The sequence below is a fragment of the Pleurodeles waltl genome, chromosome 6, assembly GCF_031143425.1.
Source record: "Pleurodeles waltl isolate 20211129_DDA chromosome 6, aPleWal1.hap1.20221129, whole genome shotgun sequence".
Classification (NCBI taxonomy): Eukaryota; Metazoa; Chordata; class Amphibia; order Caudata; family Salamandridae; genus Pleurodeles; species Pleurodeles waltl.
Window position 1 is genome coordinate 324568686 of NC_090445.1, and position 25285 is coordinate 324593970.

Below are 25285 nucleotides of genomic sequence, written 5' to 3' on the forward strand. Positions count from 1 at the left end.
GTAAATTGCATTTGTGTATGTTTCCGTTTACATGCTTTGACACATTAACGCTGGACTTCTTATTTTGCCAGTGCATGTGGGCTATTGGGATTCCAGTTTACTCATATGATTAGCTGTTTTAAACACATTCCTGATTTTTACAAAATTACGATCTTTTCAAAATACCTTCTGTGGAACGTCGCTCTTCATAGTTTCCATCCTTAAATTATTAGTATTGTAGTAGTAATACAGCACTTTGTACCACACTTTCATCATAACATGTATGAAAGTAACATGAACGGACTACCAAACATGTTGTTTTCAGTGCAGCTCTTGTGGATTTTGTGCTTCTTGAAAATATATTTTTTTATGAGGAGTAGAAGGAAGCAGATAAAAATGATTACATTTTGTGACAAATTTTGGCATCGGCAGATGGTGGAAGGCTTTGGAGAAGCAACAAGGCCAGGAGGTGGAGCTGAAAGGAGAGTTAGACGAGGGGAAGCAATGGACATGAACTGTGGAGGAGTGGTTGACTGCTTACTCAACATATGTAAATCAGTGGATATCAAAGCATGCAATTACAGCAAACATGACTGTCTTATGAGATCTATGCTTAGTCCATCTGTGTCTTTTGGACCATCCACAATCTGGCAGCCTCTAGCTAGGATGCAACCATGTTCAGGACAGACATAAGTGGACTTCTGGACAACATTTGATGTGCTTACCCTTAATAGAGGTGTTCTATTTTGCAGGGGGTGAATTGAGAGCTTATGGTGTATATTCTTTACTGATCATTTATCAGTTTTAACAGATGCATAAAATCAAAATTCATATAAAAAAATAATAAATACCAGGTTTTAACCTATTACCATCAGTATATTTTTAACTTGCAAAATATGTTGACTCAGCCCAGATTTCGAGGGAAAGATAAGGGATTTTTCCATCTTTCTGAACTTGTCCTGGTGATCACCTTGTTTTTATGGAAAGCATGCAAAGTGCTTAGCTAGTAATGTTAATTGATTGATCATATATCTTTTAATCATCTAAACCTTAGAGTGGTAATGCAGATTTTGGTATTACCCAAACCAAAAGTGCTCGACTCAGCCAGCCAGGATTCAGATCAGTGATATAAACGTTAGATTTATACAGCAAACACAATAAACCATAGCCATTTTATAGCCTTTCATCATTTTTACAACTCACTCTGTACTTTTTGTGAATTTATGTGACGACTGACAAAGTGCAGGCTGCATGTGTTGATGTGATATTAGTATAGATTTTGTGGTGAAAAAATGATATTGCCTCTTTTTAAATGTAAATGTTTCTTACTTTATCTAGACAATCACATACAGTATAGGAAGTGGCAACAGAGACCTGATATCATCCATGTTGTGGCATGCTCTTCCAAGGGACTGTTGTCCCCACACAGAATTAAATCTTGCAATTTTCTTATTCTTGTTTTAGCACTGGGGAGGTCGCTGGAGCTAACCAGCTGTTGGACCTTTTCCACCTCCAACACTACTTCAGCATTAAAGAGATCTACCCCGGATGTAAAGTGACACATTTTGAGAGGTGAGAAGAGGAGCTTTATCCCTTGGGTCTGCTTTGAGGAGACATGCACACAGATATGTGGGGCAGTGTGTTCCCAGGTTCCCCACAAAAGTCGAAGTACCATCAGGTGCGATGAGACTGTATCCCTGAGGTCACTTCTAAGGTGGCGGACCACTAGAGGTGACAAGACTGTGTCACTAAGTTCTTCTGTGAGGCAGAGACCATCTGAATGTGAAGAGTGTTCCTAAGATCCTGGGTGCTAGTCTTCATATGCGATTTATTCTGTTCCCCCGTCTTCCCAGATTCTGTGAGGAAGCTGCATTATAGTAAACCTGATGGCATTAAGAAACTTCTGATTGGGTGGTGTGGAAGGAAGATACTGTCGGACTTGCATTAGATGACCACTAATCAATGGGGGATGATTGTTGGGAAGCCCTCATTGACGGTGTGAGAAAAGTAGCCAGTAGGTGCAAGCATAGGCAGTCCCGTAGTTGATATGAAATGACTCTAGTAGGTACAAATGTTAAGACGATGATGAGTGAGGAAAGGATCCTATTTGAGACAGTTATTAAAGGATCTGTATTTTTGGGAGATGAGGAAGGGAAGCAGAGAGGGACAGGTCCTCTTCATCGTTTAAGGTTGAGTCCATTGGGAAAGCTAGGCATTTATAGGCTAGTGATTAATAGGGGAGAGGAAGAGATCTCTGGGGCCAGAGGTTTGGGAGCCCCTTAATGATGTCAGCAGGAATGAATCCATTGGGGTAATCTACCATAACTGAACCTCTGATTAGTGAAGTTGAAGGAGGGATCTGGTGCGGGGCATTTCACTGGTTGGCCAATGAATGGATGAAGTGAAGAGAACATCCAGGAGGGTGGAAGCCCGTGATTGTTTTAGTTGGGGAACCTAGTTTTAACTTTCTTTTTTTTCTTTAGAATCCAGAAGAAGAGCGGCATACCCTACTCTGAAATGGTCTTTTTCGATGATGAAACCAGAAATATCAGGGACATCAGTAAATTAGGTAAAATACCACAAAATGAGGTGGACTAAGTGTTTGTTTGCCATGTATGTTGATTAGATTTGACTTAAGATATACCAGACAGATAAGCCCTAATGAGAGCGAAACCAGTCTTGGGTTGCTTGTGTTGCGGTTCAGGGAGGGCCTGGCTGTGAACTGTTCATATTGGAGCAGGACCAAAACTGATTTGCATATTTCTGGGTCCAATATGAGGTGGCATGTTGTACAAAATAACAGTGCGACCTAGAGTAATTACTGGTGGCTGAGTTTAATTGAAGTATTTCATCCATCACTTTTTGTGTATACTTCGGTGTATTCTTTTTCCGGATCTTTTTTTTGTACATACCTGCCTCCCTGATATGATGTAAAGATTATTTTATTTATGTTCATGTTCATTAGGTAATTTTTGTAAGTGTTAAAATATGATCTTGGCATTTGTGCTTGGAAAATGGCTCCAACTACATGTACTGAGGAAACAACAAAAAAAGTGATGGGTGGGAATGCTTCAGTCTCAACCACTGATAATTAATTGAGGCCACAATGCAGTCCATTGTTCTTTTGTTCACCATGTCACATCAGGCAGGAACTAGCCCTATTCAAATCAGCCCTAGACCTGCTCCAATAGGAATAGCAGAACCACCAAGCCAGGTCCCATCTAAATGGGAACACAATCCCCACAGCACTTAAGGCCTGGCTATGCTTCGTCATTGAGGTTAGGTTGGCTTCTGTGGCATAGGTAGCACTCAGTCCACATCCATTGTACCTAGAACATTGCAATTTGGAAAACAAAAAAGTAATGTGTGGAATGATTGACTTGGGCCACATTTAAGTTCATTATTTACAAGCATGTATGCAGTTAACAGTTGTTGGAAATTTGCCCTCTCTACAGGGTCACTGCTGATATTTTTTGCTGTCTTTTTGTTGAACCCTATTTTCGCTGGCTATAGAACTCTGTGCTCTTTACCCCTGCTAAACAGAGTTAGTCATTGTGCTCCTCCTTTCACCGTGATGAAATTTGCATACTCTTAATTTGCATGTTTAGGTTTCCACATATTTTCCTAGTATGTGGTGCTCAAAGTGTACCCAGGACCGGTAAGTTAACATTCACCAGTGGGCTGCAGCACTTATTGTGCCTTCCATTGCAGTGACAATGCAAACATGATTGCAGGCCTGCCATCAGTGGGCTGTCTGTGTAAATTTGAATTGCAAATTAAACATGTCAAAATGAGCCCTTTTGACAGACCTAAACCTGCCTTTAAAATAATATTAAGCCACCCCCAAGTAAGGCTTACTGCCCAGCAAAGCAGGATGCATGGTATTTAAAAGTTGGACTTGTAAAGATTGTAGGAGGCTGGGCCTCTATGTAGTGTGCAGAGTTAGGCACACTGTGCAAATCAAAAGTACTCAGTTATTTGGCTGCCCCTAGTCTAATTGTGAGCTCATCAGCTCTTGGAATTGTGTGAGCATCAGTTTTGTAACAGAATTGAGGCCCCTGTAGTCCACACAAAACCTCATTTCCATTTTCTCTCCCTTGGAGTGAGGTTTGGGGACTAAAACTACTGGGCTAGCCCTGGTACTCTCGGAGGGTTAAATGGCACCCACATCCAGAATCTTTTTAACCTCTGCCTGGATGCTCTCTCTTCCATGGGCTTATTCTCTGTACATCTTGTTCTTGACAGGTAAGCTGTCACCAGGGCCCACATCATGGGTACACCAATTTGTCTTTCCAGGGTTAGAGAGAACAGCTCTTCATACTCATTGAGGACTTGCCTGCAATCAGTTTGCTGTTGTTCTGTGAGGGTGTCTGATAGGACCACTCCATCCACAGAACCGTCTTGTGGGTTGCTGGAGAGGAGATCAGGGAGAAGCTCCCTCTCATCCTCCTGTCCCTCATCTGTAACCATAAGCATGGTCACATCAGCTATATCATAGTAGGGTTTTAGGAGGTTGACATGTAGTATTCTCTTTGGGGTTTTGCAGCTGCCCATGTCGCCTAAGTGACCTCCCCTTTTCTCTCATGTATGGGATGGGGCCCAGATCATTTGCCTTGGAGAGCCCTTGGAGCAACAGCAACACCCAAACTGTCTGCCCTGGTTGGAACTCCACCATAGTAGCGCCCTGGTCATACTGGAGCTTTTGCAGCTCCTGGCTGGCCTGGAGATGTTTGCTGGCTTTTTCAATGTACTCAGCCATCCTCGAACATAGGCCAAGCACATAGTCCACAATTTATTGCTTTGGCTCTTTGAGAGGCTTCTCCCAGCCTTCCCTCACAAGACTTAGTGGTCTCCTAACAGGGTGCCTAAACAAAAGTGCAAATGGAGAGAAACCTACTCCCTTTTGTGGCACTTCCCTTTGGGCAAACAGCAGGCAAGAAAGTAGGACATCCTATCTCCTGCGTTTTTCAAGGAGTCCTCCAATCATGCCTTTTAGGATCTGGTAAAATCTTTCAACCAAGGTAGGGGGTGGTGAACTTATAGGTTACCCCACACTCCTTCCACATGTGTTTCAAGTATACAGATATTAAGTTTGACTCGGTCTGATACGACCACCTTAGGGAACCCTACCCTGGTGAAAATACCCAGGAGGGCTTTGGCAACTGCAGGTGCAGTAATGGTCCTAAGGGGTATAACCTCAGGATATCTAGTGGCATGGTCCACTACCACTACTATGTATCTCTGTCCGGATGCTGTCTGAGGGTCAAGGGGCCTACAATGTCAACCCCTCCCCTTTCAAAGGGACCCCCAACCACAGGTAGTGGCATTAAGGGGGTCTTTAAGTGTCCACCTGCTTTTTCACCGGCTTGGCAGGTAGTGCAGGACTGGCAAAAGCCCCTCACTTTTTGTGACATTCCTGGCCAATAATAGTGGTTAACTAACCTACTCCAAATTTTATTTTGGCCCAGATGCAAAGCTAAGGGAATGTCATGGGCTATACTGAGGAGAAATTCTCTGAACTGCTGGGGCACTACCACCCTCCTGGTTGCACCAGGCTTGAGGTCTCCGGCCTCAGTGTACAGGAGCCCCTCCTACCAATAAACCCTCTGGGTAGCACTGACACTTCCTAGTTCTTCCTGTATAGCTTGCTGCCTCATGCCTTCAAGAGTGGGACAGTTCCTCTGCCCTTGGCACAGATCCTCCCTGGAGGGTCCCCCTGGGCCCAGGAGCTCTGGGTGGTAAGTCCCAAGCTCTTCAGGCTTAGTTTCCGCAAGGAAGTGTGAATCCTCTTCCTGAGGAGAGGGTTCCTGTTCTCTGATCGGTTTGGAAGCTGGTCCCCCAGTTTGCCTTTTCTATTGGGAGACTGGCCCACTATTTCAGGGTCCAGCTTTCCTTTTTCCATCTGAAGTTTGCTCTCTGCCCTTGTCTTTCCCCACATTATGGGATCCCTAGCATTGCTGCATGGGTCTTCAGTTCATCTTCAGCCCGGGAATTCTGCAAGTAATTTCCAAGCAGGAAATCTACTGGGATGGATAAGGACACAACTACGTTTTTTTGCCCGACTTCTCCTCTCCCTCCCCCCACCCCCACTACACACACACACACACACACACACAAATCGAAGGTTACCATTGTCATGGGATGGACCTTTGTCTCATTGTCCGCATTGGTGACAGGATAAAACTTCCCTACCAGGAATTGATTTGAGTGAACCAAGTGCTGAGTTACCATAGTAACACTAGCTCCTCAGTGCTTCCACTTTATCTGCATTAATCAAAGGGTGCCGTCTGTATTTTGGCGTATTACTTGGCCAGCCAGTACGGGATAATTCTACCCCACCCTCAGTGACTAATGTTGCCTCTCTGGGATCACTGACATGGTCAGGCCACACCTCTGATCCCATCTGGAGATCGGCAACTTCATTTACTGCAGGTTGACTAGAAGCATTCTTTTTGTTTTTATGGCCAGAGTCTCCAGTTTGGTGCCCTTTGGTTTTGCAGTCCTGGCACCAAGCCTTGCTGGGATCAAAATGTTTCTCTTTGTACCCACCCCTAGACTGTGAAAAGTCTCTGGGCCCACCCTCCTGTGCAGGTTTTTGGGAGCCTTGAGAAGAGTTTGTTATTTTTGTTTTTGCCTCTATCTTTTGGTCTCCCCCACCAGTGGTGGTTTTGGTTACCCTTGTTTTGACCCAATGATATGCCTTCCTCCCCAACTCTTGAGGGGAAAGTGGACCCAGGTCAACCAGATGTTGATGGAGCCTATAACTGAAACAATTACATAGCAGATACTCTTTCATGAATAGGTTATACAGCCCATCATAATCTTGTACCTTTTTTTCAAATAATCAGCCACCCAGCATTTTTACTGAACAGTCCACAAAGTCTACCTAGGTTTGGCTCTGGGTTTTTCGAGCCTCCCTGAACTTTATTCGGTACTCTTCAGTTGTAAATCCAAAGCCCTCAATCAGGGTACCTTTCATGAGGTCATATGATTTATAATCTGCCTCATTCAGTGTCTGGAGCCTATCCCTGCACTTTCCTGAGAATAACTCCCACAACAGTGCGCCCCAATGCTTTTTCTCAGTTTCCTACCCAATGCAGGTTCTTTCAAAGGCAGAAAACCATTTGACTACATCATCCCCTTCAGTGAAGAGGGGGACAACTCCTTTTGGGAGTTTAATATTGAAAGATATCTCCCCCAACACTTGTATGCTGCCACCAGAGATGGGTCCTAGGCCCAACTCTTTTCTTTGTTTCTCTATTTACAAGAGCTGATCTCTAAAGCCAGTCTTATGGTCAGCCTGGCAAGGTCCAGGTCTGCTTCTGTGGGTGCACTAGTGCTTCTGGTAGAGGAGCAACCCTCCTCCCCATTAGCCACAGCTTTTTCATCCACCACAGATGCATCATCATCATCCTCCTCCTCATCTGGGGAATTATTTTTTTCATGCTGGGCCACCAGAAATCCAAGTTTCTTTGCTTGGGGGCTCTTTCCAGTATGAATTTTGTACATTATGCAAAGTCTTCTTAATTTGGTCATAGCTATTCGCCTCAGAAGGTTCCAGGCTGAGCTCCTGGTCCTGGGTCTCTGCATCTTACATTTTTACTTTACTGAAGTTGGGGCCTTTTCAGGAGTTTAGAATCCTGTTTTTGGATAGGCCATCTAAAGTAAGGGACCTAACCTGGGCCTTAACAATTATTTTACAAATTTGCAAAAACATATTTAGCCAACTAAAAATCAAAAAGTTACCTGTATGCTCACAAAATAGACAAAGAGTGGTATCAGGAAATGCAAAGGCTTTATCCCACCGCTGATACACCAGATGTAGGAGGCTGGCCGCCTATGTAGTGTGCAGAGCTAGGCACACTGTGCAGGAGGTCCAGGAAACTACACATTGGTTAACGGAGGTAGAAACTAGATCACCTAATGCTCTTATTTTTAAGGTAGCTTGGTCGAGCAGTTAGGCCAATCTTTGAGAAGTGCAAAGCATTTGTTGTGCTCACAGTAACAATCTTGCAACTCATACACTCAAATGAATAACTCAAGACCAATTTATAAAAATACTTCCGATTTTTATATAATTTTTAAGACCAAGAGTATGAAAACCGGTTAAGTATCTTTCGAGATATGAATTTTGGAACTTTAATGAAAATAGTCTTTTTGTGCATAACTACACACCATAGGAATCAGTGGTGGACCAACTTTAAAAATACACATAAAATCACACAGTTGGTTTACCAAGTTCTTCTTTTGCAAGTTGGTCGATGTCGTCAGTGGGCACGCTGTACCAGCTGGAGGGGTTTGGGCAACTTACTGTTTCGGCAGGAGAAATTCTTTCGATCTGCAGCAGGGCCACTGCAAGGGACTAATTGGAAAAGCACTGCACAGGTAAGTTTCAAGTTGAATCTTTGGGGTCCCCTGAGAGTCTTAAGGCAGGAGGGGGCACTCTGGTGGGACGTCTGGGGTGTTCCTGAAGTCCCTTAACTGGGCCTTCCTACTGGTCCAGTTGTAGCACTGTGCGGGCTGTTTTGCTTGGTGTCTGACGTTAGTTGACCAATACCCAGGGTATTGGCACAGTTTGGCCGCTAGGAGTCGCAGTGCCACCAAACTTGGCACTGGCAGGGTTTGTCCTCGCCGTCATCAGGATGAAGTTTGGTCCAGCTGTGGCATCCAGTTCAGAAGTTAGCGTCTGGTCAGTGAAGTGACCCTTACTGGCTTGCTGGTTTCTTTAACTTGTAGAGTGGTACTTCCACTCTGAAGGGAGTTCTTGGGTGATTTGTGAAGCCTGGAGGGCCTCTAGGGTTCTCGTTGAGTTGTCCAGCAGCTCCTCAGCAGCGATCGTCGTGTCCTGAGTGCAGCAGGCAGGGTTTGGCACCTTTTCTTGGGTGCAGCAGGTCCAGAGTTCTCGTGCTTCGGATCTTCTAAGTGCTGGTCTTCTTCTGTCTGTCGAATCTGTTTTCCTGGTCTTGGGAGGCCCACTAAATAATGTATTTAGTGGACGTTTTAGGGGGAACCTGGTAGTGACAAATGGGTCACCTACCTTTGGGAAGGGTCACTTCCCTATCCCTGATTGGCTATTTTCCTTCCATCCAAGATGGAGTAAAATGAAATGGAGTGTCCACCTCGCAGGCAACACCTTAGGGGTGGTGCATGCTGGGGGCCACTCCTCTTGCCCTTTGTTTGAGTTTCCCACCGTTGCTTCTGCCAGAAGTGGGGGTTTGCACTGGGGTTACTATCTGCTGCTTGCAGCAGTCCTGGGGGGTCGAGTTTCAAAGGCGATTAACCCCTTGAAGCTTGCTGCCAGGACAGTGCACATTCCTGAGGGTGTTGGCACCTCCACCCAGGAAGAGCTTTGTTCTACAAACCAGAGAGACAGATCTCTCCCTCAAGGTTTTGTAGATTGGATGTCTGGAGGTGGCAGGCTGGAGAGAACCAGTCAGCAGTCATGCCAGGATAGGTAGCTTTTGCAGGGGGGCACCTCTAGGGTGACCCCTGAGTACCTTTTTTTAATAAATCCAACACTGGCACCGGTATGGATTTATCGTTCTGAGTTGTTTGATAACAAACGAGTGGCCATCATGTTGCTGTGAAACTCTTACTGACCAGTGTCCACCACATGTATTTTAAAATGGCTGCTCTGTTCACTCACTATGTCCCAGGTTTGGCAGGGACACAGTGGGAGCAAATTGCTCATGCAGCTGTGCCCTCACATACAACATAGTGCACCCTGCCTTAGGACTGAAGGCCTGCCAGGGGGTGACTTACCTATATGGTATGCAGTGTGGAGTGGACAGGGCACATAGGTAGTGTGCCATGTTGAGTATTTGCTTTAGGTTTGCATCAGGGCACTCAGCCTGCAATGGCAGTGCTGGGTGCACCTGGATGTAGAGCCCTAGAGGGTGGCACAATTAGTGCTCCTATCCTCAGGGGCCTACCCTTAGTACCCCCTGCCCTGGGCACCTAGGTACCACTTACTAGGGGCTTATGGTGGCAGCCAAGGGTGGCTCCAATTCACAACATTTTAGAGAAAGAGCTCCGGCCCAGGGAACATGGTTAGCAGGAGCCCTGGGCACTATCACCTTCTAGGCTACATCATACATCAGGCAAACCGTGGGGGGCTAACCATGTCAAAAAGATGCCTTTTCTCACAAAGGTTTAATGTTAAGTATGTCCTTCCATTGAAAAGGCCAGAAAACCCAGTTCTACTACAGCGGGAACAGCTGTTCCTTTAGAAGAGCATTGGGATACAATATTAATTTTAATAAATGTTATATCCACCTAGGAAACAGCTTCAAATTTAATATTTGGACTTTTGAAATATTTATTGCAGGCCCAATGCACTGGTGAAGTTGTTGAATTTGTAATAAATATTTTGCAAATATGGCTTTTAAAAAGTCACCTTTGCCCTGCCTGTAGTCCCTATGAGAAAAATCCATATTTCACACTTTCCCTTTTGCCTGCTGGTAATTAGCAGTGGACCTGCATGAGATGTGAACTTGCTCCTAGTACAAGGACAAAAGGCCTTGGTTGTTGGGAGGTGTTGTGCTCTTGACAGGATGGGCTGTTGGCTTGACCCAAGATCTTTACCTACAAAGAGTCCTAACCTGTCACAAGCAGATGTAGCTAACACCCAGGCCTGCACCCTTCTTGTGTTCCTGTAGCCTGACTGGCCTTCATCACATTGACATTACATTTCAGTGTCTGACCCTGCTGGAGTGTCAAGAGTAACTTAACAGGTCTGCTGCAGTTTTTCATATGACATTGAAGGCGCACTTCAAAGGAGGGAAGCAGAACTCCAGGTTTGTATGTATCCACTGTAGGGTTGCTGACAACCCAGCTATATCCTATCAGACTCCTGTCTGAGTTTTTTGGGGGCACAAGAATGGCCTAAACCTGGAATTTAGTGTTAAATGTGGATGGACGCCAGAATTACCATAATACATTCCCCACACGCATCACAATCCTTCAGAGCCCAGGTTTAGTGTGGGTAAAAGACCTTGGCCATCTTGAAAATGCCCAAAGTGGGTAGGATTAGACCTGGGAACCTTGACCCCATTACCATCCACTGGCTTGTGTCAGACATGTGGCATCTCCACGCACCCACTTCAGAGCACTCCTTGACCTGTGGAACATCAGAAGTAGACTTAACCTGTCTGTCTTAGACTTCATAAGAGCCTTAAAGAATTAGGTCTGTCTTGTACCTAGGAAAAAAAGGGGGGCTCCAAGGGTAACACGACTCTCCTCCTGTTAAAGCTACAGGGGCACAATAAGTTTCAAGAGACTTTTATCCTGCAACTGCCCAATGGCAGTTGTGCTTGGGCTGGTCTCCACTGTTGGCCTCTGTCTGACACCCTGTGAATGTCTAAGGGCCTATCCTGAGGTTCTAGGAGTCCTCAGAAGTGTACTTTTATGGTGAATTTGGACTTAAAAGACTAAAGTCTGAAGGTAAAATCTTTGACCAGGAATCATCCAGTTAGTGTATCTGACCCTCGCTCCATCATGGTTTGCATCATATTGATCCTGGGTCCTATTCTACCACAACCTGTTGGCTATCGTTGGCACATTGTGCTAATTAGCACTATTTCTACTTAAAATTCATACCACCGGCCCAATTTATTGGATTTTTGTTCATTTTTCTAATTCATTTAGGGGTTTTATTCTTTTGGATTTCGAGTTTGTTACTGTTTTTAGTACTGTTTATATACTTTACATTTTTGCCTCTAAGTTAAGCCTGTCTGTTCTGTGCCATAGCTACCACAGCGTTGAGCTCAGATTTATTTAGTGACTTTAGTGATTCATCCTGACAGGGATTGTGATTATTACTTGAAGTTGGCACTTACACCCCACAACTAATAGCCCATTTTCTTAAAGCATTTAAACTAATTATTAAATCATTCATCTTTCTGCCTGCATTTCTCTCCATCTGTTTCCTGATCAACACCTTCCTGCCAGTCACCTCTTTCTTTCTTTTTGTCTCTGTGCTCACATTTGTAACCTGATCCTGGCCTAACTTATGCATGTCCACTATTCTGTTGTCCCTTTTCTCACTGCTGACTCCCCCTCAATCTCTTCAATATGTTACCTTCTTCGCTCCATTTTTCGTCTTGCTGTTTTCTCTCGTTTATATCTAGTTTCACCTTTCTCTCACATGTGCCTATGTCATCTTTACTTTTGTCATGCCTATTTCCCCATATCCTCCTCTGTCCTGTAACCATTTTCTGGAGATATATATCCCCAATGCAACGTGTCCCACGGGCTCAGAAGTCCCCAAATTGCGGTGCGTATCACTGAATGCTCCAACTGCCGGAAGTGTGCGTAACTTTATTCCTGATGCTGGAGGGATTTTCTGGTTTGATCTTTCTTTCTCTCTTTCTCTCTTTCTCTTTCTTTCCTTCCTTCTCTCTTTCTTTCTCTCTCTTTCTTTCTTTGTCTATCTTTCTCTCTTTCTTCCTTCTCCCCTCCCTCCTATTCTGTCTGACCCACGTCATTTATGTGGTTGCCACCATTTCACTTCTCTGTCTGCCTCTTCATTGCAGGTGTTACCTGCGTCCATGTTGGCCGTGATGGGATGACTTCGAAGACCCTAGAGGATGGGCTAGAGTCCTTTGCTCTACGTGCACGTGGGGTCCAGTAGTCATTGGAGGAGGGGCGTGTATTTCATATTGTTCCATTCTGGACCGGGAATGATGTTTGGGTGATGGGTTCCCATCTCCTAGCTGTAGGCGGCTGGATATCACATTAGTGGGGTCATTAATGGAGTCCTGTCTCTGTCTAAGAACAATTTGACTGTATCTAAGGTAAGTCACTGAGCATCTATTCAAGGAGTCACCTCTGAATCCATAAACAGTAGAATATTTCCACACATGCCGAATGACCCCCAAGGCGTTTGTACAATGCATGTTTCGTATGAAAGAACATTAAATAAACGAAAGAATGTCTGTAAGACTCAAATAATTAGTGACTATTTTTTTACTTTGAAAATGTGTCAAGTGACAGAAAACACCACCGTTTTTCAAGGAAATAGTAAGAGGCAGTAAAAGAAACACATAAAGACACAATCGACTCAGTTCCAAACTGACACTGCACCTTTCAGAGTTACAAAAGATGCCACACTTCAAATCATGCAGGGTCAGTCCGGCAGTTTGTTTTTTCCATCTCATAGAGAAGAATTTCTCCGTACACCTGCGTTTTCCAGAGCTTTCGTTAGATTAAAAACACCCATTCCACGTGATGTTTTGGTCTCTTTGGCTTCTGCCCTTTTAAACTGGTTCGATTCTTAATGTAGGAGCTATTTGTTTATTTGTTTACTCCTAAGATGTTATCCCCTCTCATTCTAGAACTGTCATGTCGGCTGTCTTTGACACGTGACTTTTTGTGGAGGAAAGAATTCCAGCAATGTCGACCACAACAACAGCATTGTCTGTCTTCGAGAGAGAGAGAGAGAGATAGAGAGAGAGAGAGAGAGAGAAAAAAAACACGTTCGAGCAAGAAAGGAAAAGTGGGGCGAACACCATTGTGGCCCTCCAGCATAGCAAGAGATCCGGTATTCTCCTCATCTGGCCTGTGTGTGACCAGATCTACCCTCATGCCACCTCAATACCCGCAGAACTCACCACATGTCACTGGCACTCTCATTCCCGATTGACATCTGTGTAATGAAAGTCAAAGTATTCTGCCTCTGGACACTCCGTTTCTGATCTGTTCAGGCCCTTCTATTCAATACTGAAATGCTCCATGCCTCTGAGATCTTTCTTGACATATAGATTATCTGCCTCAACTAGAGAACTCTCCACTGGTATGTTCAACATTGATGTGTTGGTACCTTACATCAAGTGAAAAAGGTCACGAGATGAAAGGGTGTGATTAATGTATCATTGTCTCCTGAACCAGAACGTCTGTTAAGCTACTTCCCTCTAGACACTTACAGAAAATCTGTAGTCCAGGTATTAGAAATTTCTCACCTGGAATACTGTAATTATGTTTGAGACTTCCTTCCTATCTTATTTCGTGATTGCAACATATCCCAAATGCAGCTGCACGGTGTATTTTGGCACTTACAAACAATTGGCCATTTCTTGTAATTTGAGGTCACTCCCCTGACTTCCTGTCAATGATAGATGTCTCTTTAAGGTGCCATTCATTGCCCCATTCTAGAAATATACCCCACAAGAAGTTGCAACAAGCTAACTTACTTGATTACCTGGTTTGCCAGGGTCTGCCAAGGCGATTGTAGTTTTTCTTTGCTGACTGACAAGGCACTGAACTTCCTACCACAAAAACTTTGAACTGCCACAATCTCCTTTGGTTGCACAAGCTTTTGAAAACACATCCATTTTGCACTTTATTATTATCTTTACCTAAATGTGTACATTTGATTTATTTCCTGGATGCTCTCAGCGTACTTGTTGGATGCTGCAAACTATAAATGAATCTCTCAGTCATAGATAAGAAACACTCATCTCCAAATTTTCATCCCTTCTCTGTAGGGAAACTCCTCCTGAAGTCTGTGGTTGTTTTAGGAGCCTAAAATCTATTCAGTGCCCTGAGTTCGCTTTGCATCTCTTTCCCTCCATAGTTCCAACAGAAAATCTTGGACTCACTATTCTCTGGAAAATCACTATTTTGCGTGTAAATGAGTGATTCAATCCATGAAGCAGAAACCCCAAACTCCATTGGCCTAGAAAAACAAAGAATGTTTGAAGGTCCGATTCCAGGATGATAATAGAGGTCAACAACATTTCCATGTTCCCCTCCTTGAAGGGAGAGTGGTTGTTTCAAGGCCAAGAACAGCAACAAGTGCCACAATGAGGCATGTCAACCACAAGTCTCTAAAAATACATTTATGTACAAAATGGTCACATTATAATGCATTTTCTAGACTGTTTCTTTGGTCTTCAATCAGGGTTCATAATACAATATAATCCAAACTAATACCGGCCCATGTTAAACATGTACACCTTTTTGTTTTTATCACTAATAGCCAATGGGGAGCCGTATATCAGCATAGCAAGCAGTTCTTCCATACTAAGTGCATTCCTTATTGATATTAAATGGAGGTAGAGGTATATTAATTAATGTTAGAGTGGATCAATGTTGACGCTTCAGACTCTAAATGCAAATAAGTCCACAAGATCATCAGGACCAAGGAATAGTCAAAGCCAAACGGGACAATCCCTTGAGAGATCGACACTAAGGGCCAGAAGTAGCAATATTGCAAATTGCGAGTTGAAATTTGCGAGTCCTTCCGACTCGCAAATTGCAACTCGCAATTTGCAATGCAGAACGGTGTCTCAGACACCGTCTGCGAGTCGCTATGGGGTCGCAAAGACCCACCTCATTAATATTAATGAGGTGGGTTTGCAAATTGCGGCCCCATAGCGACTATGGGCACTCGCTAACATGGAGGCCTGCTGTAGTCAGCAGACCTCCATGTTCGTGACTGCTTATAAATAAAGCAGTTTTTTTTTTTTTTATGTGTAGCCCGTTTGCCTGAGAATTTGCCAAAAAGAGAAGGTACTGCTTTATGTTCTTCATTTGGCAAATGTTGGTTTCTTCTGTCAAAGCGCCCTTGACTGCCATCCCTGCCTATACAAAATTCCAGCTTGGACTTTTTTTGTCACTGTTTGTGTGGTGAACATCCAGAAAGGTCTTAAGTGTTTCCCCAGTTCGTAGGCTATGTCCTACTTGGCAGCTGAACACAATTCTCTCCAAGGTCACTAACCTCACCCCCTTTGAATGCATTCACAATGGAAGACAGCTTTTCTTGTAGCCATTATGACAGCCAAAAGGGTGAGTGACTTTTCTGTTTTCTACACAAAATACCCTTGCATGGTTAACATCATCATAATGGACCTCTAAGGATTTGCCCTTCTATTCTTCTAGAAGTTATGGTAGATTTTCCCATTCATCATACAATTTTCTTCACTACCTTTTTCCCAGAATCTTTATCTCAAATAGAAAGCCTTCTTCGCATGAATATAAAAAGTGTTCCAAGTTATTTCTTAAATACATACGCCTAAAGATTTGAGACATTCCAAACGTTATTTTCAGTTAAAAGGATGCCCTCACAGATATGCCTTATACAAAGATAGACTGTATCTTAAATTGTATCTTAAATTGTTAAATGCTAGCAGAAAGCAAATATACTTTCGGCCATGTAAACCCAAAGCCCATTCTACCAGAGGCCAAGATAGCTACTGCTGTGCTTCTAAGGAATGGGCATATTTTGCAAATCTGTAAGAGTGCTAACAAGACATTGTCTGCATTTCAAGCACTATTGAGTTTACTCTGACTCAAGAACAGCTGCACCACTAGGTTGGGTCTTCCTCCAGTAGCTGTTTTGCTTTTCTATTATTTGTGTCCCTGTGCTTTTGGATTTCGCCTCCAAGGCCAGGGCTTCCGCAACTTGCTTTTCCATTCTCCTGTTAGAAGGAATCATAGAGTTTCCAATTGCAGAGAAAGCAAAGGTATTTAACTGTACTTTTAGTAATTGCTGAATAAATGAACACCTCACCCATTCCCTGTGTTTCCAAAAGTATAGCTGAGAATTATTTGAAGTCAGTATCCTTTTACTGAGTTATGAATGAATGAACTAGCATTTATAAAGCGCAATATTAACCATTACAGGCATCACAGTGCTCTAATGAGCACAGCCAAAGAAGCACTAGCGGTTCTTGGGCAAGATGATATATGCACCTCCTAAACATCTCCGTCGACCGTCTACTTAGTTTGGAAAGAGCCAGGTTTTAAAGTCTTTCTTTAAACTGGCCAGATTCCTACTGACCCTAAGTTCAGGCGGTAATTTGTCCTATAGCTGGGTGGCTCTTGTCTTAAAAGACCTCTCACCCGACTTGACTTTTTAAATATTGTTGTGTTTGAATCAGGTTTGCTGTGGCCGAGCGTACGTTTCTCTTTGGCCTATAGAAGTCAGACTTCTTTTGCGGCAGTATTGGTCTCTCTCCTACTGCCTTGTGGACTATGCAAATAGACGTGAATATGATTAGTTTCTTCAGAGGCAGCCAGTGTAATTCTTTCAGGGCTGCTGATGCCTTGTCCATTCTAGTTTTGTTCAGGGCCAGTTTAGCTGCAAGCTTTTGTACCCTGTAAAGTCTGCAGGTAAGATACAGCCATGCTTCCAGCATCAATGCATTGCAGTAGTCCAATCTACTCAAAATAGTCCCTTGCATGGCCAACTTGCCTGCTGGCAACAGGAGGACAATTTTCCGCAAATTTCTCAGAAGCCCAAAACAAGTTGCTGCTGTTGATATGTGTTTCTAAGGCGAGTCTTTCATCCATGGAAATGCCTAAATTGTGCATCACTTGGGGAGACTGTAGGTTTTTAATATTTGCCCATGGGCAGATATTTTTAGGGAGTTTCTCAGACTGAATAGAGAGGGAGCAGTGGGGGAATTCTGTTTTACCTTCATTAAATTGTAGTTAGTTATTGTTAGCCAGGTGGCCACCTCTTGTATGCAGAGCTGAAAATTCTCTATTTACTCGAGGTTGTTCTTCTCATAGGATACCATCAGTTGGGTGTCATCAGCATAATTCACAAAGGTAATCCCATAAGATCTTATTAGCCTTAACAGAGGGTGTGTGTGTATATATCTATATAGATATATATATCTATATAGATAGGTATAAAGGGGCTCAATGCTGAGCCCTGTGGTACCCCCTTGTTCCACTTTCTTGAACTCGGATCGTAAAGGAGGGGTAGAGATTGCTTGGTATCTGTTCGTCAGACATTGCACCATTGCAGACATCTACCCTCCACTCCTATTTCTTTAAGTCTCTGCAGCATTATTTGATGGTTGATGGTGTCAAAGGCTGCAGATAGGTCTAACAAAATTAGTATGACCACTTGACCTCCATCCACTGCCATCCTCAATTCATTATCTTTAAACCCGACCTGCCTAGCTCACCCTGCAGTACAGAATGCAAGGCATGGCAGTTTCTGGAACTCTCTAAGGAGTACTGTTATTTTGGCACTATGTACACAATTGTTTTACGGCCTACCTGGAGGCCCTTTTTTCACTTACCTAACACAATGGTGTTTTAGTTAAATGTACTGCTTGGCTGATTTGGGAAAAAAAAACAGGTTCAGAACATGTTGCCTTTCCTAGACGTGTTTCATTAATTTAATGTTTTCTGCATAAATCTTGTTATTCCAGTTTCAAACATGGAACTTCCTTTGGGCCATAGCCCAGCAAAGAGTTGTATGGTTATTCAGCTGTTCATTTGCAATTGAACAATTAGCACATCAGTAGCATGTCACCAAACCTATCACATTGCAAACCGAGCCAGGGTCTGTTTTCTCCCCATCCAACCCTTCTCTTCCCCTCACCTGCCCCAACGTTGGAAGGTGGAACCCTCCAACCAACTTATCCAACAAGTCAAGCACCATGTGGGGCATAGCTTATCTGCCAATGCGGTTCAATATCACAAGAAAGTAACATTCCAATGTGAGAAATGATGACCCCTCACCACGCCATTTAATTAATTATGCCAAAATGTAATAGTTTTAACATTAAATATATATTTTAAAGTATCTTATGTGGATCCAGGTAACACCTCAGCCGAGATATTCTACTGTTAACGGATTCAGAGGGACTACTCGCAACACAGAACAATGATGCCGTCATTTGGCCTAGTGTTGATCTTGGACTAATATCGAACTCAGTGGCTTAGCTGCTTCCTCCTGACCTCAGAACACAGGATCCCTGAAGTCACTCAACATGATGAAGTTGTGCTATGCAAAAGCATGAGTTTTGTTACACTCTTTTCCAAGGGCTTTGGTTTTGGTGCACCAAGTCTTCTTCGATCAGTGTGTCTGAGGTCACAGCCTGCCCAATGTAGTTACGTGGTTGTTTTCTATTCAGCAATATGACAGAAGTAACTGAAATAAAAAGAACCTACAAATAATGTGTTTTAGGAATACCTGAGTGGGCTTAATGCAATTAAGTATGGAATAGGAAAGAGAAAGCACATTATATGACTTTATAACTATATGAAACAAAGGATTTGAAGCATAAATTGACATTGAATTTGCATGGCAACCTGGCATAACAAGTACCCAAACAGCAGATTGCTCTAAAAACTGGCACGGACATTCATTTTGCCGGAAGCAAAATTGAGGCACTTGTGAAACAATCAGTATTAGATGTGTGGTGTGGCAAAATCAGTGGGGCGTTTGTGACAAGGGGGAACTGTGTTATCTTAGCAAGGGTAATGGAACTCAGATTAGTGGAATACAATGTTGAGATTCAGGTTATAATAGGGGCTTTTGAAGGATGTGGTGCACACGATAGCTTAAGTTGTTCTACTGTACTTAAATAAATCCTTTGGACTATTGTGACTTTGGAGTTTGATTTCCGAGATTGAGGTGGGCGTTTCTGTTTTACAAACCGATGGAACTATTGAAACTTTTCTTGGAAGCTCAAATCCGAAGAATACAGACTATGGAACCTGAACCAGGTGGTAAGGGCCCCATGCTTGGCTAAGTGAAGTTTGAAAGGCCACGCAGAAGAGCATGCAGAAAACATGTGATGCTCGGGCTTTGATAGTACGGGTAAAGTGAGAAAGAGTCGAAGAGTTAAAAAAGTCTCTTACTTGAAAGACTTTGTAAAATAATTTGTCAGGTCCTTTTCATGTATCAGTTATGGTGTGTTAATATTTATTTTACCTTTTTGTGGTGCTTGGTGTTATATTTTTAATTTGTATTGTATTTTATCACTGTTACTTACTTCTGCTAAGTTTTATCCATGCGCAATTCAGTGCTTTCTGTGTGAGAAAGAGAGTGTGTGTATTCTTAAGAACATTAGCAAGAATGATGGTACTAAGCATGGAATAGAATGTAACAGTTCATGCTGTGAGGGGAAAGTGGAAGGCTGGAGTCCAAGCATCCTTCTACAAAATCATCATATACAAATTGAAAAGGTTTTACATGGAAGTGTCGAAAACAACTGTACCTGAGAACTTGTCAAAAAGGGACTGTACTCCTTTATGTTCTTCATTTGGCAGAAACTGTTTTCTCCCATAAAAGTGCATTTAGCTTCTATTGTTGCGTATAGAAAATTCCAACTTTGGCATTTTTGTCACTGTCCACGTGATAAAAGACTTCCTGAAGGGTCCCGGAACATGTTTTCGCCAGTTAGGTGACTGTCCTCCCTGGGAGCTGAACCTAATTCTATCAAAGGTAATTGCTCCGCTCTCTAAAAGCATTCACAATGGAAGGCAGCTTTCCTTGTAGACATGTCAGACCTGCGCATTGTCGGGGGTTGTTCTACTGGACCTTTTGTACTATTCTCACTTTGGAATCAGTGGTTCTTTATTACAGGAGATTTATTCAATCTACTCACAATAAGTAATAAGGGACATTTGGAAGGAAGGATGAATATGAACAAGACACTGTGAAACAGAGTAATGAACAAGATGTTGGCTTTTATATAAGGTAGATCATCAATAAAATGGGCTTATATGTGGTGCATAACTCCTGAAGATGTGAATAATTGTACATGGAGTGTACTCAATATACATTGCAAAGGAGTATGATTATCTATTTCAGTGAAGCCAGAATAACGACATATGATTGCAGCAGATATCGTAAAGGAAGGGGAAAACAATAACCATGGAAGAAAAGTTCGTTCACTTGCATAACACCTGTATAAAGACGCAGACTAGTATAAAAACATTGCAAATACTGTGGAAGGTGCATTTATAGCAATGTTTTCCTTAACAATGAGCACTAGGAGACTGCTAGCGAGGCTCTAGTGCATGTTTCTTACCCCAGTTACCATATCTAACATTTAGAGAAGGTATAATTAAATTGGCACAGGAATTTCACCAGTTTAGATAGTCAGATATGATGTGTGGACTTAAGCTAACTATATGATTGACTCCAGAACTACGGAATCAGGGCTGCCTCTGCAACCCTGAACTGTTGTACTCTGGAGCTTCAGCAAATGCAAAGCAAACCTTTTGAGATGCTGAAAAGCATCGCCTATTGGCAGTGCCTTGAAGTCCTCAAGGCCTCAGTGCATTATATGTAAAGGGAGGGTATGTCCTATATGGATATTGGCATGCCCTTGCAAGGATAAGATTCAAAGTGCTATTTCACGGTAGATGCTGCAGTGGCCTTTCCCTATAAGAAGCAACTAAGAATAAAAGTAATATTTTTCATAAATTAACTTAGGAAAGGCTTAAAGAAATCAGCTGTGCCGTTGTGATATCTTTAAAAACAATCGTACTCATTGGTGAACATAATTTTTTGGCTGAGAGGTAATTATTGGAAATCTGGTATGCAGCATGCAACTTGCTGTTTTTACCTCAGAAAAGACACCATGTGAAACGCCACGACTTTCCCCATGTTATCTTCCAAAGAAATATGGAAAATACCTTATGTGATGCACGGGAAGTTCCAGTGACCCTCTCTGCTGTAAACAGCAGGCAGTGGGGTTGGTGATAGGCTGCTTAATACCTGGCAGCACAATGCTAGTGGGATCTGTAACTGACGCAGACACTGTCTGTCACAGGCAGAGAAAGGCCAGATTCAACTCGGCGCCCTCGTGGATGTATTGTGCGCGCAGCTCTGCAGCCCTGCTGGGCCGCCAGAGATTCAGCCAGCACTGGACGACTGAGGTGACCAATGTGTGTAGGGAAACAACGTGACCAGCAGAAGTGTCGCAAGGGTGACATCACGGACCTAATGCGAGCAACACTCACCCCTCGCCCCCAGTTGGGTAGCTCAATACAATCATAATATGAGTACAGATGGCCCCTCACAGCACGTGGTCCAATGGCATTGCACTTGTTAAAGCAGTAAATGCTGCGTCCCAGGGCTCATATTGTAAATACCCCAGTCAGGGCTGCTGCGCCCTGGCAATGGGTATGTATGGGAGAAGGCCACGGCGAGAAGCATGTTGGATGTGAGTAGAACCTGCCCACACCATCTTTACTAGGGGATGGAATGGGCTGAACCAAAATGTTACCCGGCTGGTATATTATTATGCTATGCCCGCTAGGATACAGCCCCTATGTGTAAGATGACAGATCTGTCCGATTTCCCGTTTCCGCTCAGTCCTGTTTTTTCATTTGTCTTTTGTTACTTAACAGTAACTTCCTCACGTCGATGCAATGCTCTTAGAGGATGAGGGAATTCGCACTCGATAAACTTGTTGCTTCCTCACGTCGATGCAGTGCTCTCCGAGTGCAAGGGTGTTCCGATTTAGTAACCATGTAATGCCCCATGGTGTTACACCCAGGTATCGCGCTCAAACATGTACAGTCACTGGACCTACCTTGGCAGTTTAGGCCATTATTCAGGAAGGACTGGAGTACGGTAAATGAGCTGCAGCTGGGAGAAGCAGACATTTGCACGGTATGCGTATAATCCGTGATGCCAAGTCACCGATAACCCAAGGTGAGTGCACCTCAACCTTAACCTGCTCTGCCTGCGATTCATTTGGCTCATGTTAAAGCACACAACAACTTTACAGATGTATTTACTTTGGTGGCATGACACACACTGAATAACTTCTGTATAGTTCTGATGAAAACCTAAGAAGAAGAAGTACCAGGCCTCCTCACGTTACAATATTTACTCTTTGTGGAGTAGTAAGCTAGTATTTCTTGACTTAGATAAATGCAGATGGAGTGCTCTAGTGCACATACATATTTGATGAATGAACAAATTCATCCAAATTTTACTCACCCAACTATGCAATTGCAGCCTGGAAAGACCTTGATATTTTCAGTGGGTACAGACGTCTTTGCACGTTTGAATAAACCCTGTCAAGCAGGCAGTGCTCACACCTTGTTTGAAGTTCATGAAGTGTACCAGATATAAATGTATAAAGGTATGTAAGGTTAAAACTCCATTTGAACCGGAGGCTCAGCAGATGCCCTAAAATTTGATGCTCACACTTAACGTTCACTTTGTAGATATGAAGACAGTTATCAGGTTTAAATGTAATCAGGGAAGAAATGAATCCCGACCATAGCCAGCGTACAATTCCTAAAAAAATAAAATAAAATAAAAGTGGTGTGACTATCCATGATAGGCAATATGCAACTGACAACATGCTGTGTGACATCAGATCTTAAGACCTCACAAGTATGTTCAGCACTTCTATCATGAGTACATTTAGCCGCATTACAAGATTTAATAGATGAAGGCTGTTCAGTACTTATGACTGACTGGAGTTCCCTGTTTGAGGAGATTAACAGCTCAAATGTGGGTGACGTTTGGTGTCTAACTACAGTAGAGAGGCTAGTATACTAAACTTGGTACGTAGAATAAATACAATCTGCATGTGTTGCATTATAAATGCTAGAAACTGTAGTTGCGAACAACAAAACTATAAAAACGATTAACCTTCCTAGCACACTACCATTGTATACACTGACAAAGTCACCATTATTGAAAAATGCAAGTTGCACATCACATTTGGTACTCTGAGCATAACAAACTATATTACCTGAAAAAGATAGTCATAACTAGATAATCAGCACAAATGTTAATTCAGACATTATGGACCATGCTATATGGCCACAGGATGTTTAACCATCGGAAATTAGTAATTAGTGAGACATTTTATATAATTGAATCCCTAATGTTGGTGACAAAACCATACAGAAATCCGATGGGTAGTAGGATCTACCATCCTAGATTTAGTATCAACTGCATGGTGATAAGTAGTCAGCCATCTATTACATATGGCAATAAATTCCAAAATGACAAAGTAGGAACCATGAGCTGTATAAGCATTAGTGAAGAAAGACAGGCAAATACCAAGACAGTGTTGCAAGTGTGTCATTATCAAGTAAACCCCTTTCACAGTCCCTTGAAGACACTGGTTGTGTGTTTATTGCCTCAGAACCGATTGCAGTGTTTCTGAAATCTCATTCCCACCATTATCAATATATTCTCTGAAACCTTTTGATATCTGTTCCTAATTAAGAGACGCTTTCCTAACACAAACTACACACTCAAAATTACCGTCATGCATTTGTTTGATGGGTCTGCCAGCAGGGTGTTTTTGCAGCCATTCGTGTAGCCTGGGTCCTTAAGTACATGGACAGCCAGCACACTCTGTGTACGCTCTGTGTGTGATTCCTTCAGGTTTAAACTCACACCTTACAATGTCCTAAGAAAAAGTGGTGAAAGAACATTTCTGCATCCAACAATCAAATATGATTTAAAGAGAAACTATACAAGTGGAGAGAGATTTTTAAATCCCAAAAAAGGCTTAAATATATACAGTAAAATATTGAACAGAGTAGCAAACTGATAATTGAACTGTTTGTTAAAAAATCGTAATTGCAGAGACCTATGTGTAGCTTCCTTTACCCTTAGATTGAACAAACTTAACTCCTTCATCAACCCACTCTACTAGGTGTACTATTCCATTTGCAGCCCAATTCAATGTGGATGTGATTGCTTTAAATGCCTGTGTTCTCCAGAGGTAAGGCCACCCTCCTACGTAAAGTAGGCTTACTAAGCCTTACACACCACTTAATGTCTGTGATGGGCACCTGCGCTCATTTTAGATTGGCGTTCATTTTTCACATGCAGACCTGGACCCATAGCAAGAGGAAAGAAGAAGAAAGGAAATCAATGTTGAAGATAAAAGAGGGGTTGAAAAAATAACCTCCAAGTATAAGACGAGGTCACAGCAAATGAAAGAAAAAGGCAATGGCAACCCTGGCTTTCAGCAGTGGGACTCTAAGAAAACATTTTGGACTCTGCATTTGTTTTTTTACAAATTACACACTGCACCAAACCCCCAACAGTTGTCACCTCCACATTTAGCAGCAGACATCTCTCATGTTCAATGTTGCCTTAACTTGCCTTAGAATTGTCTGACTTTGATTACCAACTTGAAATTGAAATAATGCATGGTCTCTCTGCTCATCTTATACATAAATCTCAGATTGAATTATTTATTATTGAAGGAATTTACATGCGCCTGTCTTACATTTCTGTCTTATATGCCGTATTACAAATAGATTATTGATATAAGGCAGCTATAAAACTATGTGCTGTGTATGTTGATCACGCTCCTCAGTCCAGGCATGCTGCTTCTCCCACCAACTCATGATGATATCAGCAGAAGGGCGTAAAGCATGTTCCAATAATTGTGTCAGGTAAGAGGAGGTAGTTTATTTTCGAATAGAGAAATATTCAGCTGTAAATGAAATATAAGACCAGATAATTTCACCTCTTTAATTTATACACTTGGATTTCAGGTGGTTATTACAGACTAATACACCATCAACATGATTTATTGTAAACATCATGTAATGTGTACCC

At 42.7% G+C, this 25285-nt stretch overlaps 1 protein-coding gene across 4 annotated transcripts in view; it reads left to right on the forward strand.

Moving 5' to 3' along the window:
- MDP1 (magnesium dependent phosphatase 1) overlaps window positions 1-19330 on the forward strand; it is a 112309-nt gene extending 92979 nt beyond the window's left edge. For all 4 annotated transcript variants that reach the window (XM_069238163.1, XM_069238160.1, XM_069238162.1 and 1 more), the window contains exons 4-6: window positions 1444-1551; window positions 2463-2548; window positions 12513-19330. In XM_069238163.1, the coding sequence (XP_069094264.1) occupies window positions 1444-1551; window positions 2463-2548; window positions 12513-12610 (292 nt within the window). In that variant the 3' untranslated portion in view covers window positions 12611-19330. The remainder of the gene's footprint in view (window positions 1-1443; window positions 1552-2462; window positions 2549-12512) is intronic.
- The last annotated feature ends 5955 nt before the right edge of the window (window positions 19331-25285 follow it).